At 36.6% G+C, this 22233-nt stretch overlaps 1 protein-coding gene across 1 annotated transcript in view; it reads right to left on the bottom strand.

The window, feature by feature from the left end:
- TAB2 (TGF-beta activated kinase 1 (MAP3K7) binding protein 2) overlaps positions 1–22233 on the bottom strand; it is a 60371-nt gene that overhangs the window by 14685 nt on the left and 23453 nt on the right. Inside the window, exon 2 of the mRNA XM_084203276.1 lies at positions 5096–5285. Coding sequence (XP_084059402.1) covers positions 5096–5197 — 102 coding nt within the window. The 5' untranslated portion in view covers positions 5198–5285. The remainder of the gene's footprint in view (positions 1–5095; positions 5286–22233) is intronic.

Here is a 22233-nt window from a genome sequence, read left to right as displayed (position 1 = left end):
AGGTCTGCATTGCCTCTGAAGCAGTGACAGGGAGATCCTGCACCTTGGAAAGCTAGCTTTATACAGTATGATAGACCTTAGATGACTACTTTCCCTATTCCTTCTCAGTTTCAGAACCATCTTCAGCAGAGACCAAAGCTCTGGCTTTAGGGAGGAAAATGACAGCAGGAATGGAAAATGACAGCATCTTCATAGTATTGATTAATAACTTAAACAAAAATAAAAACACATGTTTATTTAAAAGTTTTCCCAAACACTTCAATACCAGTTATGCATTACCTCCTGCTGAAAACAGAAAGTGAATCTTATGAAGAGAAGAAACATGCAGACTCAAGAAACTGTACAGGACTTCAGAAGAAATGCAAAAATTCAGTTTATACAAATACATCAAAAGCATATTCTTTTGTAAGATCAAAACTATTAATTGAAAACCCAGAGGACATTTGTATTTTCATTTAAAATCACTACTTGCAAAGCTCTGAAATACTTATATTTGTACCTTTTAAAACCAGTAATAGGATGACTTGGAACAGAAACCACAATCTAGCTAACTCTTTTTTAAAGAACATTTCAGATGCAAACCGCTAGTCTCTTCTCCTTTTTCACATGTGTAATAATATTGTACTCTAATCTTCCCAATTGTGTTTCCTACATAAGGATTGTTAGAAAGAGTGAATGTGCATCAGTGACCTAATTTCTTTATATTGGGCTCCATCTTTATCAATTTTCACACAGAACGTCCCACCCCTCAAGAAATAAAGGTTAATACTTTCAGCCAGAAGAGCACTGTTCAGCCCCATGTTATTAACACTAAATAGGTGGCAAATCCATCCATAGAAACAGTTACTAGAAAAAAATGCATATGATCAAGGAAAAAAATTGCATGTGCTAAGTAGCAACATTATCAGTTAGTTAAAAAGTAACACAACCAGATAAACTGATCCATGCTACATGCTTTCTATTTTGTCATTTTTGTTAGACTAGCAGACATTTCTCATTCTTTGACTGTGATGAAGGTGACAGTGTGTGCAGACATAGCAAGACTGTCTGCATTACAGATTTACAAAAAAAAAAAAAAAAAAAAAAAGAAAAGAAAAGAAAAAGTAAAAAAATAAACATTAGTGGGAGAGGGATGACAAGGCTAAACTTCACCCACAAAACCAAAACTATGTGTTCACACAGACCAGATACAGTTCTGAATTCTTCCAAATTAAAGAAAAAAGAAAAATCCCCAAAAAACCCTAGCCACAGAACTTTTTAAAATGACAGGATTTTCTAAAGGCTATCTATCAACCCAGCTCTATATAATGATTGCTGCAAAAAAGTATTCAGCAATATGAAAATGGATCAAATTGATGATACACATATTGGCGCTAGTTTGGAATAAGCACCAGAGGATGAAGTAATCAAAGGAAGTTAGTAGTGAAGAAAGGAAACACACAGACAGAACAGTGGTAAGATAAGAACAATAGCCTGGTATTTGTTGCAAAGGAAAAAAGGGAGCCGGAAAAGGGAAAAAGATAGGATGCCACAGAAAAACAAGCTAGAAAGATCTCAAAGGCAGATTTTGCATGAAGTGAATTAAAATTATCAACAGAAAGGCCAAAAATATCAAACCAAAAAGGAACAGGCCAAGCTTGCAAGGCCCTTACATTCAGCTTGAATGCATTTCTTTGGACAATTTTTTTTTCTTTTTTAAGACCGCATCCAATCAATTCCAAAATTTCAGTGACGTCAATGAGAAAATTGGAGAACTCAAAGGGGAAACGGGGGCACATGGAACCCCTGGCATCTTCTGGCTGGCAGAGGCAGAGTTTCAACCGCTTCTAGCTCTTTACAGATCAGAGAACCGGTTGATGGCAGAACTGAGCATATTCCAGCAAAACAATACCCCTCATCTTATCTCTGCCCATGTCCCATTTGAGTTTAAAATGTTGGCACCCTGAAAGAGAAAGAAAAAAAAAAGAAAGAATAAGAATGTTGGAGGGAAATGAGGAAGCAAGGAGAGGACGTAGACTTGAGGAGCAGGCAAAGAATGCTCCGAACACAAAAAACAGAATAACAGGGAACAATGTCCACTGACTGTGGGCACTGCAGTGATTCCTTTAAATGAGGAGAATGGGAGAGCTGAATGCAGGAGGCTTGTTGGGAAGAACAGAGGGATACAAAACTTCTTAGGAATATTCAGTGCTGTCAGCCCAAGACTTCTTACTCCCTAGATTAAACTGGTTTAGGTTTCCTCCTATTAGCTCTCTGGTGGTCCTCTGCTGTTAGCATGCTATATATTGTTTAGGTATTTCAACAGCAGGCTATTTACCTTGAGGTATTTGTATATTCTCTTTATCCTTAATTTTTTCATTATAATCATATAATGCTATAAACTGCCCTTTAGAAACAGCTGTGTTTGTTTACAAAGAATTCATGGAGGATGACTGAAGTATCTGTACATTTTTTCTGCACAATTCCCAGTGATTCAAAGAAATTTTCCTTGTAATAAAAGCCTCATCAATACTATTATAAACTGCATAATTGCTTATATTCTTTCAGATTCTCACCTGGGGTATCTTATAACTCCTAGCTTAAATATAACTTCATCCTGACATATGACGGCTGCACATAAGGTACTGTGGGGGGCAAGGCACTTTGTATGCCAAATGTCCTCAAGTACTTGTCTTAGACCTGAACTACACTTACACTTTATTGGAAATTCCTTCCACTGTGTTCAGCTACAAGGTGGCAGAACTCAGGATTCAGAGTTGAATTGAAAACATGCGCACAAGTACTCTCAAATGCTGCTTTTCAATCTTTCCCATGAGTCTAAGCACAAAATTTGTTGGTTTGAAGAGGTCATGTTAGGCAGCTTTTATAACAACAACAACCCCAAACAAACCAAAACACAAACAAACAAACAAGACCCCAAGCCAGAGAGTAGCAAAGCTAGAAGGTGCATCAGAGAAACCAGAGCTCATGAAATTTCAAAAAACCACCAACATGACAGGATTATCTTGGTGAGTCTTAGTTCACAAAAAAGGTAGCTTTCCAGTGTGACAAATTAGTTTAACAATACTGCACACACAGAACATTAATTACTCTAGACTGTTTTTGAAAGATCCTCTTATGAAAGCTGACTTAGAACACTTCCTCAAAATTTAAACCCTTCCTCATAAATCTGTCATAATATGGGACGTACAGTATCTTTTCTTCACAATTATAAGGCTCTTTTTATTTAAAGAAATCCACTGCATTCAATGTTACGAAAACCGCTGACTCTATTGAAGACAAGCATTAGTTTTTAAATTTATCAGGAATTACATTCAAAAGATGATTACTAATGAATTCGCTCCATCAAGACCACAGACCTTGCCAAACAAGCAGCTCTCATGTTTGAAGAACAAAACTGTACTTGTAGCTTAAAGTCCTACAGAGCACTAATAAAAATAGCAGTGTACAATCCTGACAACAAGTACAGGCAATTTATACTCTGGTTCAGTTTCCTTTTCAGCTAAATAATGAGAAAGGACTGGAGAAAGCTTGAAACCTCGTGAGCCCCAAGCAGAATTTTGCCATCTTGCAAATCAAAACCAATCATGTTGATGAAACACACTTTTCACAACTTCTTACTCTAGAAAGACTGGAGAGTCATGAAGAAGTCTTGGCAATATGAATGTTAAATTGTCACAGACACTCTCCCCAGCAGTACGAACACTTTATTTGGATGTATGTGTGTGTGAGTACATATACACATGTAAGTATAGAAGAATATGTATTTCATACATAAAAATACATGTAAATAGTAAGACAAAAAATTAGGAATGTTGAATCACAGCCATCACAGTTGTCCTAGCCATACTCCAGAGACAGTTAGCTTCTGGGAAGCTGAAACATAATTTTTCCTATCAGAGTATACTGATAATGAGTATGACTATTTAGATAATTCTCTTATTAACCAGAATAAATCAAATGTTGAATATCTTAGAATGAAAAAGAAAATCAACCATTATGGATGCTTTGAATTGATGGAAAATGCAAAGCAAACATGCTTAAGCAACACAGTTAAATAAGTCAAATCTACCAACATTTGTTAACTCTAGGCATTTAGGTGTCCCCCTTTGGCTTTGGAGGGACATTAATTTATCTTCTGAAGTAGCTAACATGATGTTACAGAACAAGAAGCTGATACAAAATATGGTATGTGTTCTGATAGTGGCAGTATTAAAAACAGACAGCTGCATGTAGAAGTTGAGAATATGCAGCTTTAGCACTAACTGGTCTAGCACTGACTAGCATTGTCAAAAATTATTTTTTACTATCAAGCCCAACAGAAATCCATTAATTAATTACACAGACTCCAAAGGTACAGCAAAAAAATGAAGCCCATCTGGCAGCTAAAGTCCTGGGCAGATGCACACCAGTGCCCCTGCCTCTGGTCTAACACTGGTGGAGGCAAGGCTACCAGCACATCATCCTGCCTGAGAGAGCCCGACTTGGAGCACCTGGCTGTGCCCACATCACACTCCAGGCTTCCTGCCGGAGAGGGTACCTAAGGCCAGCAGTGGTAGCTCTGCAGGCCAAGGGAGATGGGAACGGAAAGCATTGGCACCAATCTGCATGCAGGCAAGGGCCCAGCTTTAAGACTGATGGAGACCAGGTGGCAAAGTTGCTTCTGGACCTGCTTCCACACTCAAACAAAAATTAAAATAAAATTTTAAAATGCTGCTCATTGTAGCATTGCCTTAAATTGTCCCTGCTGGACTCAAGTTGGATTTGCATCTCTCCTTTTGCCACAGTTAGTTTTGGCTCTTGAGATGGCCAAAAGGCATGAACATACTGATTGGCGAGTCAGTAGTCTCCATGCACACACTGATTACTGATTTACAGGCTGATTTACTTTGGACCACACCTGATTAGGGATGGAAAAAGAGAGGTCAATTTAACACTTTGCTTGCTGTGCAATATTAAGAAATTGGCCGAGTCTCTTTGCCTCATTTATAGAGAAACACCAAAAGAAAAACATCTGCTTTCAAAGGGGACACCCATACAGAAAGCTTAAATTAGCTATGCTGCTTACTCGTACAGCCATGAACAGAGCACTGACCTGTAACATGCATCTGGATACAACACCTTCAGGTACCTCAGGAAACTTCTGTCGCAGGTCATGTAAAACCTGAATATCAATTTGCTGGCTTCCTTGGGCCATTCGTATATTGCCTGGTCAGGATTGTTTTTCAACAGGCAGTTTTAGGCCTTAGTAAAGGGAGTACTCATCTCTCCTGTCCCAGCATTTTCTGAAAGAGAAAGGAAAGCCTTGAGACACAAAAAGCAGGCACTTTCGATACAACAAAAGAACACCCCACAAACTGAAACACACATACAAAATCCCTTTTCAATCATGCAGCCAAAGTCTGTACTTTATCTTGATGTTTTCCCATGTGATACTTCTGTCTTAAGTAATTGTCCTTCACACACTCATAACCTAGAAGATTGCCCATTTATAGACACATTTGGCAGTCAGTTTCCTTCTATCTTTAGTTTTATACTGATATTATAAAATACATTAAGAATAAAAAAAGACTTGAATTATGAAAATATTAAAATTATTTGGTTTAAGAACAGTATTTTTACTTATTTTAAACACAACTGAACGCAAAGTAGTCCACATCAAATACTGGAAAATAGTGTTCGCTCAACTTTTGAATGTACCTGTATTTTTACCTTTGCCATCATTGCTTTTGTTTACTGTCAGGATATTGTGCATAGAAGTTCAATGTCTCTAAGTTTCAGAATTTACTAACAATTGTCTACTTGGTTTTCACCCAACATACTTCAGAATATTCTGAAATTATTACTAGAAGGAAATAACACTGCAACAACTTAGGCTTCTTCAACTAATTCTGTTCCTGCTTTGAAGGAAATTATGAAGAGCTATGAATATGACTATTTCACAATCACCCAATCAACACATTCATACAAATGATCTGTCCAGACAATATCATATCTACAGGTTTTTAACAAGAAGAATTTCTACCAATAAATCTTCAAAGAATGCACCTGTGTTAAGCAACGGAATGGTATATTCTTCAGATAAACTAATATTATAAATAAATATGACCATATGGTTAATAAAACCCCGGCATGGTAAACTCCAATGAACATTTACCTCTTAAATTAGTAAATCTTATTCAAGCATCTCCATGAATTTTATTTACTTTCTCTATGGCAGCAGTAGAGCAATTTAAAAAGTTACTTAGTCTATATCTCACTAGAAGTACATACATGTTACTTCAACGGTTTACAGTGCTAGACCAATTTAAGCAGTGACAAGACTACTGATCTTGCACCTTCTTTAAAGAAATAAGGAAAAACACTCTTCAAATGAAGCAACTAAACAATTACAGTGTTTATCAAAAACTGTACTGCAATACTTCTCTAATTAGACTTCAAACCCAACAAGATCACAGCAAATCCACAAAACCAGAAGTTTCTAGTAACAAGAAAACTGGTTTTACCTAGTTCAGTATCAAATGCCATTTTTCCACCCCTCTTCTACTGAGCAGTTCATTAAACTTCCTGCTAAATTTTTAACTCCCCTCAATCCTCCTAAGATGGCCTAATTTTTTTTCCAATTTCTCTAACCTAGAATAGCAAATTCTATGATCTCCATCCCAAGTTCCCTGGACAGTACAAAAATTTTGTATTTATTCTTCATTCAAATTGTATCCGCAAAAAAGCACCTTTACAACTGCCACAGCAAAAACTCAATTGAAAGAGATTAATCCATGTAGTCTTTTTTAAAAAAACACAACGAATAAATAAAAAAACCCAGTATTTAAAACAAATGCTCCACATTGTCAACCCTGTGCTTCATTTCAATGAAGTATTTTGTGTTCTAACTCATTCTTCAATGTCTGAAGTCTTGACAAAACACACAATGACCACAATTCCCATTTATTATTCCAAAGCAGCAAAGTATTGTAACAATTACCTTAAAATTCAAAAGTGCTACAGAAAAACTTGTCTGCATCTTCAGGAGGCATAAAATGATTTACGTGTCATCATTCAATGCATGCAAAATTCAATTATTTTTTGGGAGCATGCAGAACTTAGGAGATTGCTTATTTTTATTTTTTCTACTGTACTTCTAAGTTTTGGTGGCTTAGCACCAACCAGATGCCTGTGAGCAGTATCACTTTACTAAATTTGCTGATAAATTTTTGCAGGTGTGCATCAAATGTCTCAACATAGCAAAATATTATTTTTACTGTAATATGGGAGGAAGTAAACCAAAGAGGCTCTGTTCCCACTATTTTAACTCTGAGAAACATACTCCAACAGAAAAAGAAAGAAGTTTTTCCCCCTTAGTTTCAATTACAATGGGCAACTGATACGGCTTCACTGACAATTTAACATATGAAAAATGTATCATATGAATATGAAGGTCTCATTCTAATCATCACTTCAAGAAGAAAAACCCACTAAAGAGCTCAAGACTATTAATAAACTCAAATTAACCTTAAGGAAGGCTGAAGTGACAGGTCATGAGATCTTTTGAGGCCTCTCTAGTAAAGACAGATGAAAAGGTTTTTTCCCAGTTCTTGATGTTGCAAGAAACTACAAAACGGACTCAGGATGCATCTCCAGAGGCAAACTTAAAGGAACTGAAAGTTATTGTGACAGATGGAAGCTTAAGGAACAGACACATCACACTGCTGTCAGCCATGAAACTCAGGATCATCCAGAATACTGCTGAGAAATATTCTCAGAATATTGTTAGAAAGTTACATATGCAAGTGGAAAATAAAAGGCATGAAGGCAAGAGTGAATAGCCAAGACTGCCAGTAATTAAGACTATAGAAGAAAAGGGTATGAACAGGAGGCAAAGGAAACTGCTGGCAGCAACATTTTTGCTTCATTCAGAGACTCTGGCATAAAAATCAAGGCAATACAGCACTACAGACGCAATCAGAAAAATCTATTCAAGAAATTAATTATTGGAAGAAGGAAAATTCAGCACTGGTGACTCAGAGAATTAACTCTTTCTAAAATCATTAATATCAGAGTTTAATTACAAAGGAACACTTCTAAATGCTGGCATGCAGTACAATATAAAGTTATTCTTGTAGTAATGCCCATTTACTAATAGTTTTACATACTGCTTCTAGCAATAAAAAAACCCCCTCAAAACAACCCCTTTAATGTGCCTTTATAATGTTGAAGAGAGACAGATCCCAGTGCTCATTTATGCCAGAAATACTAAGTAACCGGAAGAATTAATTAGCTGTGTTCTTTTTCAAAGAGTATTGGCATGATCCCCAGACAACTTAAAAGGCCTGGCAATTGTATCATGATGGAGCTCCTGTTGAAGCTTTATTCTGTGAAAACTATTGAAACCAAAGTAAACAATGTGTCATCTCCCAAAGACTACTCAGAACCATGAGTATGAGACAAAATACACTGCCTGTCTTGTTTATGAAAATATTCAAAGACAACTTAATGTGAAACATAATTTAGATGCCAAATACTAGGCTGTCATAGTACTGAACCAGAGCTAGCTAAATACATAATTTTTCAAGTCTCCTTTCTTCTGACAGGGCACATGTTTAACATACCACGGACTTTCACGGAAATTCTTCAATACAAACTTTAACTTAGTATAACACATTGACTTTCTACAAAATACTTATAAAGCAAGTGTTCCTCAGAGTAGATTCTGCCAAAATGGATTTTATGAAACAATTAAACCTGACAAAATCTAAACAGACTAGAATGTTATCTGCACTTCTTGTTCATTACTAATTTTTTCCGACTGCAATTTCACATGCAGTCCATGCCACAATAAATATGAAAGATAATTGTACAGATTTTAACATAACCGCTGTATTTAATAATTCCAGTTGAAGCTATGATGCACTCATTATGACTGAAGTCCCATTTATGGTCAGCTACCATTTGGGAAACAACCTTTGTGCATTCAAGAGAACAGCTTTTGGAAATATGCAGAACACTGCCACGCTAACCAGCATGTCCTTCACCTCCTCAAAACTCAAATCAATGCAGCCTTTATATCTCCTTTGTTAGTTCAGCTACATCTAGTAAGTAAATTGCTCATGTTTTTCTGAGGTTTTAATCTGATCACATCTGATCTGTGTTTTACTCAGCTGGCTAAAATGCTGTAAAAGTAATCTATCTAAAAGCTTATTTTAGAAATCAGGCTGTGAATATTTCTAAAGAGAGTGAATGCAGAAACAAGAGAACATTTTCTTGTGGCATTAATGGTGCAGGGTACAGACAATGTACATAAAAGACACCTGTAATGACAGCAAATCAGATGCAGCAAGTTGAAAAGCAAGCCTGGTAGAGGTTGCTAAACCAACAGCAGAAACACACAAGCAATTAAAAAGGTGACTGAAAAAAACCCAAAACCCAACAAACACCCAAAAATAAACCACCCAATCTCTCTATACTTATCTCAGGCTCCTTCATCAGGACTAAGACACACAGACTATGTATTCGTGCATTGGGTAATTCCAAAAAGTAAAATGATCTTCACCCGTCCTCAGTCCATGCTTTCATGAGCCATACCTTCTACCTTCCCCCATATATTTAGCTACATTTTTTCTGTTATCTTATCCAAACACCTATCCAGGCACCAAGCCAACAAATATTATGAAACTTCTATGGGCCCTTTTTTAAGCCAGACCTCAATTCTGATGTTTCATTGCAATAATTCAACTAAAGACTAACCTTAGTTCACTTTCCATTAAGGGATTCTTTACACTGAATTGCTTGAATGACAAAGTATAGCTGATACTAATATTGCTAGCATTTCTTTCAGCTTTCTTTAAAAAATATAATTTCCTCTCCAGTCTATAAGACTGGCAATCACATTATAAATATACGAATCTCTATCCACAGAAGACCCCTTCTGAGCAGGACCTCTGTTTCTTTGACTGTAAAAAGCATTGCAAGCTTATTGCCAGTTTGTACTTCTGTGTTAACACTACCCTTAAAATAAGTATGTTTCTGTATCGCTATTGCTTAGGAAAAAAAAAGATCATCACACAATAAATGCCATATTGTTCTATTTCAACCTCCCTCTTCAACCTCTTACATTCCAATTTCCACACCTATTCTTCCTTTTCTTCCTCACTTATAACTGAACATTCTTGTTAAACATGAGACTAGAAACTTTCACTGTATGTATGCCTCACAAATGAAGGCGGGGGGAGGGGAATTAAAGAGTTACCACTGCATGTAAGGCCAACTTTCCTTAAAGAAATTGGTTCCAAGCTACATCCAGGACAGCACACTTTTAACTCTGTCAATGACACCTTACAGGCAGGAAAAAACCCCAAAAAAATCAAAACCAAAATTGTCTGGTTTCTGAGAAACTACAACACAAAAAATTAGAAATTAAACAGCAAGGAACAATTAAATTATTTTCTCCCCATTTAGCCCTAATAGACTTTTTCTGAAAGCCTACATGGAGCAAAATATCAGGCAGCCTGAACACAAACTTGTTTTCTTAAAATTAAAATTTAGAGTAATTTCATAAGGGCAAAAATATAGAAACAAGTACATTCCACCCCCATTCCATTCCACTCTTCTGCAAAAGAGATTAAGTAGTGACAGGACAAAAATCTAAAAGCTTACACTAACATCACTAACACTTTAAATGCATATTTAAAAAAAAAAAAAAGTGAGAACTGCATGATGGAAACAGGTTTATTAAAAATTCCTAGTATAATTTAATTGTTCTAATATAGTATTCAGCTTTTCCATGGCCAATTTGAACCATTTCAACAGTTCTTCACCAGTATCTCTGCTTAAAGAATAGCATTATCAAATGCAGATGTTATACTTCACTCATTGCCATCAATCTCTTAAATAAATACAGAATGAATAAATTTAGCCCATCACAATTAGTTTTCCATCTCATCCTCAACTTACGATACAGTGATACTTCCTTGTAACTGTTTGCCAGATTTGTACTCTACACTGTTCTGAATCCAAACAAGAACAGGAAGGAGATAAACCTGATTTCATTGCATGACCTTAAAACCAAAAAAAATCAGAATTGCAAATAAGCATCACTAAGAGTTTTCCCCAAGAACATTACTGAATTAGATCAAACCAAAAGATTTCTATCAAATAATTAATGATGAGCAAAGTCAGAAAAATGGCAAACTCTGGAACAGTTCAAAGAAGTAATCTGTTCTTATGGAAAATTTATTTCAAGTGACCGTACCTGGAAACAATTCCTACCTGGAAGCACAACTCGGTATTTTTTCTTCCTCCAAATTCATTACAAAGAGTAATTTCCAGAAATAAATTTTATTTAACACATTTCATAATGTCTTTTAAACTCCTGGCCGGAATAACAATGTACTTTAATGGGTCCCACAGCAAAAGTGCACACATGAAACATTTAAAGAGGTTTAATCTGTCCGGTATTCCTTGGAAACTATGAGCAGTTACACAATTTCTTTTTCAAGGGAAATTAGTTGGGGTTGTACGTTTTTCAAGTTGAGCAAATTTAAAAAAAAAAAAAAGGGTTTGGTTTTGTTTGACTGAATTTATAATTCTTGTTAGTTCAGTAAAGATAATGCGCACATTAAGGGATTCAACGAATGCATTTTTCCTAGGTCTGGTTTGGATTTTTTTTCCCCTCTTCCTTAAGAGAATTCATTAAAAACAAAGCCACCTTCCTTTATTGCAGGTCATTCTGTCAATTCTATCAAAGCATAGCCGACCTTTTCAGAGCTCAGCAATATGCTGGCAAATCTCATACATAAGCATGTTAAAAATGACATTTCTCAGATCACTGTAAAAATTTCCTCAGGAATATGATTTTATTAGAGAAAAACCTATTACAACAATTGAGCTTGCCTTAAGCCACCGTTAGGAGTTGGCAGCTTGAAATTTGACCCGTATTTTTTGCACAGTATGTTAACAACAGAAAATCAGATCTGAAAGCTTTGAAATTTATAAAAAGGGTTTAATTCATTTTTATTGGAGATGAACTAAAGGAAAGGAAAGCAAAACACCTCTAAGATAGCTGAGAAGGCATTTTCAATTCTTCCTACACTTGATCACCAAGGCACACCCAGCCACTTAAGAGCAACACTTCTCATGTGCTCTCCTGTCCACAGAGTTCCCACAAGACCCCTAAAAGCTCTATATCACTACCCATTAAGTTATACTGGAAATCTATGTGAAGATAACAAAATCAGAATTACATTACAAATTCTGAATGACATGTGTATCTTAAATACAGTAGTTGATGAAACTCAGAATTAAAGTCCAAGAATGTTATAAATCTATCCTTATGAACCCTCTTCTTCACTTTAGAATCAATCATATGTTTTGTATGTGTCTTGTAAAACCCATTTCATGGCAATTGTAGGATGTCATATGGAAATGAAATACACAAAGCTAAAATTGCATTGCATAATCCAGCCAGGGTATTTTTAAAAATCATATTAATGAGCTCTACAGTAACTCTAAATTCTGCCTGCATTAGGATTCCAGTCCTAATATTCTTCATGTCAGTTTTACCTAGACAATCAAAACTCTCTATCTTTAAGGAGATTTATTCCCTTTTTTATTACGCAAATGTGTACATTTGCTTCCCTTTGTCAGCTTCCCAATGAATGAAAAAGCCATTATTAATTCACAGGAAGGTCAAGTAGCAAGTATTGCTCTTCACATCCCCACCTGCGACTGTATCAGGTTTCTTCTACAGATTAACAATACGAGAAAGCTGTCAAGTATTTTATTTTCCTTCTGCATACTTAATTTCTATGTTGCTGCAGTGTAAAGCCTTCACAAAGATAATCTTCTATGAACTTTCTGAAGTCAAAAGCAGGTGTAGCTATTTTGAAGTGTATGCACTATTTCCAGTGCAAGTGTTTTAAGAGTAGAAGGAAGAGAAAAAAACTTAAAACAATAAAAACGCCAATCAGAGAAAGAGGTGGGAAAAAAACCTTTAAGACGCAGCCCTCATTAAAAAAAATCTTGAAAAAGTAACTGAAAACAGTGATAGTCTACAAAGAAACATGATTAAACATTTTTCTTTAATTCACTTGACTATATCTCCTTTAAAATCTGATTTTTATTTATGACTGACAAAAAGATAAAAGGGCTTCCTAAAATGAAGCAGTGATTTTGAACAAGCAGTTGAAATCTAACTAGATGCTATAATCTCTCACAGATTCTCTAATCACAAAGTGCACTAATGGAAGAACATAAATATCCTACTGAGTCAAAAGAGGGTCATTTTAGCTCGGTGTTGTTTGCAAGAGTGGCAACAAAAAGCAATATTCAGGAAGAACATGTAAGCCTAAGCCTTTTTTGAGCACATTCCTCTCATTCTCTCCGTAAGTACACATACAACTCTCTGATTGAGGAAACTTGAGAGCAGTGCCCTGCCTATTCTCTCTACAGACCTGTTGATGATGTATTCATCAAATTCCATTTCTTAACCTACTGAAATTATATGCTTCTCCAATACATTGTGGCAAAGAATTCCAGAAGTTTACTACTCCATGCATTTTGAAATAACAATTTGAAATCAACCAAAAGATCTTCCTTAGACTTTTTTCAAACCTCTTGTCCTACAGGTCCTGAGTGGTACACAGTTCCAAGCTGAAGGATTTCGTAACAGTTCTGCATTCACCAACTGCATTAATTTTCAAGCTTCACTCATAAATCCTCCTACAATCTTCACCCCTCCAAACTGGTAAGCCTGTAGTCTAAATGCCTCCTTGGAAAGCAAGAGCTGTTGTCACGATTAAAAATAAAATAACATCCTCTCACTACCTTCTCTAACACCAACATATGCTCCCTGAAATACCAGGACTGTAGCCCTTGGTTCTCAAGGGGAGGGCTTACCAGGGCTTCACAGAGGAATGGCACCATTTCTCACGTCCTCAGTATCTTTCTGATGATGCCCAATAGCTCGGCTGGCTTTTCCATCTGCTCCTGAACATTGCACCAAAAATTTTACGTAACTCCTCACAAATCCAAGATTGCTCTTCTCAGAAAAAATGAGTTATAAATGTAGTACCTATACTAGTCCAAACCAAATCAAAGTCTTCCTTGAACAAACTGCCCCCAAAAATCTGTAGCTGTTCAGGGAACTCGCCAGTAACCTACTGCCAACAGCAGCAATTAAATGTATATGAACGACAAGTTGAGTAGCTTCAGGAACCTCTACAATAGCTCACTCCAGGCCAAAGGGGACTACCCCGCAGCCCAAGGACACAGAAGCCCATCTCAAAACCCCTTGGCTCCAAACACCCTTTCAACAGTATGAAACCACATTCCAGCTGACCTGGATCTGCAGAGCTTGCAGACTTCTGGCTCCACCACTGAAAACCAGTCCAGCATGACTGGCTGCTTCAGAGCTGTCAATCTGAACTCTAGAAGCATCAGTCCCATGATAGCTTCACTGAACCCAGGGAAGATTCAGCTTACACTTGCTAAGCTCATATTTAAAAATCTTCACATAAATGAAATAGACATCTCATGAAACTAGAATCATGACTCCTAGCAACCTACATACTTAGCAGTAGTTTTTGATAGTGATTTCCCAATTTAAAACTAAAACAAGACAGCACACAGTGAGAGATATACAATTACTACTGAAGAGGCATCATGGGACATCAGTGTATAGAAGTGGGCACATAGGAAGGACACGATATTTTTTATTCTTTGAAGATCACATGATCAGGAACCTTTCTGATTTTCCCAATGTAAAGCTCTATTCAAATCATACATTAACAATTTATTTTTTGAAAAGAGAAATATGACTTAGAGAAATAAATTTAGATCAAAGCAACTTGAAATTGCATTTAACCAAGCACAAAGAGACTCAAATCTGCATTGAAATACTGAAGTACAAAAGCACTGGTGGGTTTCATACTGAAATCCCACATACCTTAGCTTCCACTGTAAAGAGAACAGCAAGAAGTGTCATTGCTTCAATTCAGAACTAAGTAAGAGTGCAGTTAAAACTACACCCGTTCCCATGACTCAGAAAACTGTATCAGAGAAACACTGCAAACCTAGCTGGTCTGAAACTGCAGTAACTCTCAGATTTATTAATAAAAAAACCCCTTCAATTTCATTATTATATTGCCAATTCAATGATGAGGGAATCCAAAAGGCTAAAGAAATGCAATTACATGCATGATATATAATGATTTTGTTCTAATTTACAGTGACCTTTATAGTGACCTACAGTTGTTGCATGTAAAATTATCCTGTTGTTTGTCACGTTTCCACAACAGTGCAAAGCCTGAGAGTGAACTTTGTGCCCTTTTAATATGTTCCCAATGACAATATTACCATATTTCATTAAAATTCATATGAAAACATAAACATGTTATGCCATGTTTTAGCAGCTTGCCAGGTAGTTCAATTTCTGATATGTATTTTGGGTTATTGAGTTCACAGCAGGAAGCTCTAGAAAGCCTCTGTATCCAGGCAAATAGCCGAACTTGAGCAGTTCAATACAGAAGCCAACAACAGCATTACAAATCTCAGAGCTTGCATTATGTAACCCAATCTTCCAGTGGTTTTGCTGATGACTAGATTGGTATTTGAAGGACTTACTTGAGTGTTTCATACTGACACTAAAGCAAGTACCTCTAAAAATGCTGAGAAGTTCCATTATCCTACAAGTGTAAGCCAGAAGTCAGAGATCAAGGGATATGACAGCATTTTAGGGAAAACATTCCAGAATCAAAGTATCTCAATAATTACCCATAGCCAAAGTCAAAATCTCCTGAAGATGAGGTAATAATTTTAAACTAGAAGAGCATATATTTAGATTGGATAGAAGGAAGAAATTATTTGTGTCAAGGGTGGTGAGACACTGAACAGGTTGCCCAGGGAATTTGTGGGTTTACCACTCATTGGCAGTGAACAGGTTAGGTGGAGCTTTGAGCAACATGAACCTCTGAAAGGTGCTCCTGATCTTTCAAGCCCCTTCAGACCTAAAACATTCTGTATCCGTGGTGTCCAAACCAAGGACAATTAATTGGATTTTGATGCAGTTAAGTAATACCTTTAGAATTTTTTTTCATACAATTATACGATGTTGCTGAAGTCAGGCTGTATAGCAAATTAAATGCACACAATTACATTAAGAAAAACATACAGAAATCCCAGCAGTAACAAGGCATGCCAGTTGTTGTCTTATTCACATTATAGGATGTGTCCTATTTTCTAGTATTTGCATTACATTTTTCCCTAGAGAAAAAAAATGGCTTGTGTATAATATTGGCCTAAAATGCTGTTGATAGCACACCTAATGTATAAAAAGTGAGAAACAAAAAAGCTTGTCCCAGATAATTTCTAAATTATATTATTTAATCTTCCTTATTGCTTTGCCTGAAAAGATTAATTTATGGGAAAAACTCCTAAGACATTTGCATCTCTCTTTCCTTCTTAGGCACACACAATGTACAGGCTGTTTCCTGACCTTACAAGAAAGATTTTCTAAGCATTTGCCTGATTTCATGGAACCATTCTCTATTCTTTACTTTTTAATTTAATTTTCTATATTTTTAGTTGTGCAAGCCCCATCTATACAGTGACTCATTTTGCCACAACCTGGTCACTGGAGCACAGCCCAGCAAGAGCAGCGTAGCAGCGTCCACTGTCAGAAAGCAAAGAATCTGCAAGTCATACTCCAAGAAAACCTGGTCCTCAAATGTTTGCATGACTATAAAAATAAACAAAGCACACACTTCAAATTCAGGTCTAGCTGCATCTTTGACACTCTCTCCAGTTGTTCAAAATTGAAATCAAAACATACACGTTCCTATTTGGAAGATATTTACATTGCACAAGTATGGTCTTTTTATTATTTTTTGCCCTGTTCCCTTTATGTCTCTTGAATGTGACTAAATGAGGTAAGTAGGTAACTGAATTGTCATTTAGACAAGCAGATGGAACAAATTCAAAAGATGCCAGTATAGCCCCACCTGAGTGACCAATACAATTGGCCATAAGTTGTCTAAAGGTTGATAGTTCAGTCCATCCTCTTACTGAGGATAAAAGTATAAGATTAACTATAAGGATCTAAGGGAACATAAAAGATATAAGGCTAACTCTTGCCATAAGCAGGAGCTGGAGAAAAATATGCAGGTCTGGAAAAATGATTTGGAGGAAACTACCATCTCTGCACTAAGATTTAAATTAACCTTGTTTTCTTAGTAATTCCCAGAACAGAGCCAACCAGCCAAGAGATTTCTCCACCCTTCATTTATTCTATTGCTCTAAATGTTGTTACTACTGCAGCAAGGGCATCACTACTGGCAATGCTTTTGAATGCAGCTGTGGTACTGAGCAGAAACCTCCTCAGGCCATGGAGGAAAGCATATTTCACTAAGTTTCTAACTCAGCCAATGAGTTCAATAACATTTCACACAGCAAGAGAGGCCTCTAGCTTGAGGAATTCTCATTACCAATTTTTAAAACTGAGCTTCTAACAGTAGGTATACTAGACTAACAACAATAATTTTTAGAAAAGTATTTTAAAGTCTCATTTCCTGCTACAATAAGGCCACTATGAACAATAACATTCTTATGAATATTGCTGCTGGATCTTTGCCCTTGTAGCCATGTTATGTACTGTTCATCATATTCTGCAAATGAAAAGCCAGACCAACACAGTAACTGAATAAAAGGCCTCAAAAAAGCATAACTATACCAAAGGCAAACTAATAGCTGTGATACTCTGAATAACATGTAACTGCAATGCCAGTTCAGTCATACAATGACAGCCAAACTCTAGTAGTAGTAGTACTTTCTTTAAATATATCTTATTTTCCATTAATTATTTTTCATTTTTATCTAAAACCAGTGTGTACTTTTCAATAGTTGACATATCTACTACAGAGCAGCCTATATTAATGGTGACTTAACTGAGAAAAGGTTTTAAATACACATGAAATCACATTACTTTTGCAGAAAAAAAATCCTCATGCACTGGGAAGTTAAGAGTAAAAATATTAGAAACATCACAGCTAAGCCTGATGTGCTTTCACACACATGTTGCTCAAGTCCCACCTAACATCCTGCAGGAGCACCATCGTACTGCCAGGAAGAGAGCTGCACACTCTGAATTTAACACACTGGAACACAACCGAAGAGACAATTTCTCTCTTCTTATCACACTCCAGCTAATTCATCATCTTTCTCTTGTCTTGCAGTAGGGAAAACACTATATTTCTGAATTGTATCATCTTCCAAACACTCTTATCAACACAGTCTCCTTGCTGAGCTCATTTTAAAACATAGCAGGAATTCTAACTTGTTGAAACAACAAGAATTTTTCTAGGTCACAGGGTCAAAGCCTCTGATTCCCCATATGCTAAGCAGGCACTTTAGGAAGAATATTAACATTTTGCAAAAATTTACAGCAAGGGCTCTGTCAGCACTTGTATACAATGCACTTGTATACAAAAACCTCCATTCAGCTTTCTGAAGCCACATTCATACAGTATTTTACTGTGATTCACTGGCTACTTTGAGAATGCCTGGTTTATACAAAACACCACTCAAAAGAAAAGTGAAAAATTCCTGAGCAGTAAACTGGCTTTAGGGAGATTATCTGCTTAGAGAAAAGCAAAGATACCAAGGATAGCTTGAGCTATAATATTTTGAGCAAGTCTGTAAGCTATCACAAGTTACAAACCATATGATTTAAGAGCAAAACAACTTCATTGCCTTCCATCTTCAGTGCTCTTTCCTGGACACTACAAACAGTTAGTTACCTGTACATCCAAACATACCTTTGACACCACACACAAAGGTAGTTGCAAGTTTGGTGGTGGAATTTGTAATCCCATTTTCATGAAAGCCATAGCACAAAGCATTTAATGGATTAGCAATCCATAGCTGTGTGCACTGCACTACAAGTAGAAGAAACAAGCTGGTTTATTTCTCCCTAGCTGTCATGTACAACCATAAGACCACACAACTTCCTCCTAGGAGGCATGTGTTAAAATACACCATTTACAGAAAAACTAGAAGTAGCTTTGGACTGTTAAAGAAAGCATCAAACAACAGAAGAAAAAAACCCCTCAATTTCATATACACCAGACATAAGTAAGTATTTGAACAGTTGCTAAGCAGCAGCAGGCTGTGCACATCGCATCAGACTTTAATGTTTCACTGATATGTTAGAGGCAGTTTTGCAAAACCACCTATCCTAAGTTTTCAACTATTTAGCCATATTGCATTAAAAGTGCAGTCTGAAACCTTATTAACCAAGCACTACAGCAACTAACACAAATACAGATCCTGTTGTGTCACAAATAACGCACATCTGTGCTTTAGTCCTCTGGAGCAAAATAACAGACAACCAAATCACAGAGAAAGCTATTAGATTTTTGGCAGGGACCTTTTCCCCTATGGATAGAACAGGCTGTCCCCACAAAACTGGTACTTACCAAATGTGGCTCGATGATCAAATTACACTTCTCTGGTATTCACAAAGTAGTAAATGCATGTGTCACAAAAAAGCCACAAGAAATCCACAATGCTGAAGAGTAACTTAAAGTATTCCCTTTACTTTCCAGATACTCTGTTCAGAAAGCACTCTCAATTCCATGATCTATAAGCAAAAAGCCCTTTATTTTGTATATTCATATTTAAGGAATAAAATATCACTCACATCAATTAAAATCACCCAAAAATATTCAGGTAACACAAATAATTAGTCCAGGATGGTAATGATACTGATTAGAATGTCTCAAAAGGGGGACCTTTCTTATAATTGAGACTGCCAAACTAAGAGCATCATTTAGTGCAAAATCTATACGCATGCAAAAAAGAAAAAAAATTAGTTGCTAAAGAGAAAGTTTTGCTCATTCAGATCAAGGACTCCACAGGTAATATTCATCTCACTTTTCTTCTTTGTTCTTTCTTAATTAAAAAACAAATAAATACTAATACAAAACAGTTAAAAGTTTTACGGAAACAAAGTATTTAAGGTCCTCCATTAACTGCCCTAAGCAAATGATACTTCTAAATATTTAGACAGAAATTTCCTGCTTGAATACAAATGAAAGCTGGCAATTCATCCAACTGAAAGTTTTCTATGTTTCAACTCTTCAAAGTAATTCCAGAATTAACACTCTGGCCTACTTTCTTTTGGAAAAAAAAAAGTAGGGAAAAAACCCTACCTTTCAATATATTTGTCTGAAATCTCTATGAACCTTTTCAAATCAGGGTAAAGGCCACTCACAGTTCCAGATGCAAACACTGAAGACCCAGAACTCAGATTATTAGATCTGCCAGCTGCCTCCTGTGGCACAAGGCTGGGGAAGAAACCACCTTAGTCAGGAAAGCACAGAACCAGCTCCTTCAGCTTCCCTAAAGACCACAAGTCCTCAACCACTATTCTCACTCACTGTGAGGATAAGATTATTCCATGAATCTTGCCCTGTGAGATGACTAAAAGCTGCAAATTAGCTGTGTGGCAGTAACAGTCAGCCCTGCATGCTCCCTTGCTAATAAAGTGCTTACAGATTTAGGGAGAAACCACAAGAGAAAGCTGAACAGACTAAAATCTTCAGTGTATCTTACCTTTCTTGCCACTCTGCTCTTAGACCCAATTCTGCCCTCTTTCTTACTCAGGCCATGATATTTGTCCACCTCTTCTCTGTGACAAATTCAAGAGATCCATCTATTAGAAGATAATACCTTTCTTTTTTGTTGGATTTTTCTTTGTGTTCAGCAGTGATGAGCTGCTGTATAAGCTCAAACCACCCTGGATACATTAAACTGTATCACATCCAGCAGACTGGAAGATCCCATCAAGCAGAAAGCCTGAAAATGCCTTATTCTGAAATCAAAGACTTTACTGTAAAACTGAAAGAAATAATGAACTAGGCTGACATAAATTACACCTGCTTTCCAAGAACTGTAATTAAGAATCTGAATTACAGACTGTAAGTATGGCTAGACAGAAAGCTGAATTGGAGCAGTGAGTTATGGGACACGTGCTGTTATTTCAACAGCCAGCATTGGATCAGTGCTATGACTGGATCATTTTAATATCCCACTCCTATTATAATCCTACGGGACTACATATTAAACCAATTCTACACCTAGAACAGGTGCAGAAGAGCAGCGACTGCCTAAAAAAAAGAAAACAAAAGCATTTCTAAGACATGTAAAAGCAGATTTTAGGAAGCAGCAATCTCAATTCATGGAGCCTCAAAAAAGTGGTAACTATATAGTCTAAGCTGCTCTGTCTTAAAGCACTTCCAACAGCATCCCAGACAAAACACTATTGATCTAGAATGTTTTCTAAACTTGGGCCTGTGATTCTTGAATACTTTGTAATAAAAACCAACTCTACCTTCACAGAATTGCTGATAAACTCAGGTCGGAAGGTACTGACACAAGTCAACAGCTCCAAACACTACTGAAACCAGGACTTTACTTCGGGTTTAAACCAGGTGCACAAGGCCTTGGACAGTCAAATCTGAAAAATCCCAAGGATGGAGATTCCACTAGGTTTCTGGAAAATCTCCTCCACTGATTAATCACACTCACTAAGAGCAACTTATTCTTTATATCCAATTGGGATTTCCCTTGTTGTGATCTATTACTTGCCATTTTGTTTGCTACCTGAGAAAGACATTCTTGCCCCATCTTGCCTGCAATTCTGTACATCAGTTCATCTTTAGAACTCTCTTCCCCACATTAAGCATGCTGAGGTTCCTTAGCCTCTCCACTTATGTGACTAACCATCTTATTTCCTTCAGCTGAAGTTGCTCCCAGTTGTCAGCATTTCTTGCAATGGCAGGATCAAGGCTGTCAGATGCACCTTCACAAGTGCTGAAGAGAAAGAATAACCATCCTACAGCATGCTGCCTATGCTATTTCTTATGTTCACTTCAAAAAGCCCTTTTGCTTATCCTTCAACAAGTTGACTTATTGAGAAGTACATATCGAGAAGCCCATTCACAGCTGCTGCTAGAAATATGCTTTTTAAAAAACAAGGTTAGTGAACTTAATACTTTTACAGTGATTTTGCACCAGCAGTTGTATTGTAAATCAAGTAAAGCTAGGTATCTAAGAAAATACAATAATTGGTATAGAAACACTTTTTCTTTACTTTTACATGTATAATACACACATCTCCCTCTTCCACAGAACACAGAGAAAACCAGTCAGGTTTGACATCTGCCTACATAAGAATTGAAATGG

The sequence above is a fragment of the Fringilla coelebs genome (assembly GCF_963513975.1).
Source record: "Fringilla coelebs genome assembly, chromosome: 3".
Lineage (NCBI taxonomy): Eukaryota > Metazoa > Chordata > Aves > Passeriformes > Fringillidae > Fringilla > Fringilla coelebs.
The sequence above is the reverse complement of the archived record's forward strand: the minus strand, read 5'-3'. Positions and strand labels throughout refer to the sequence as shown.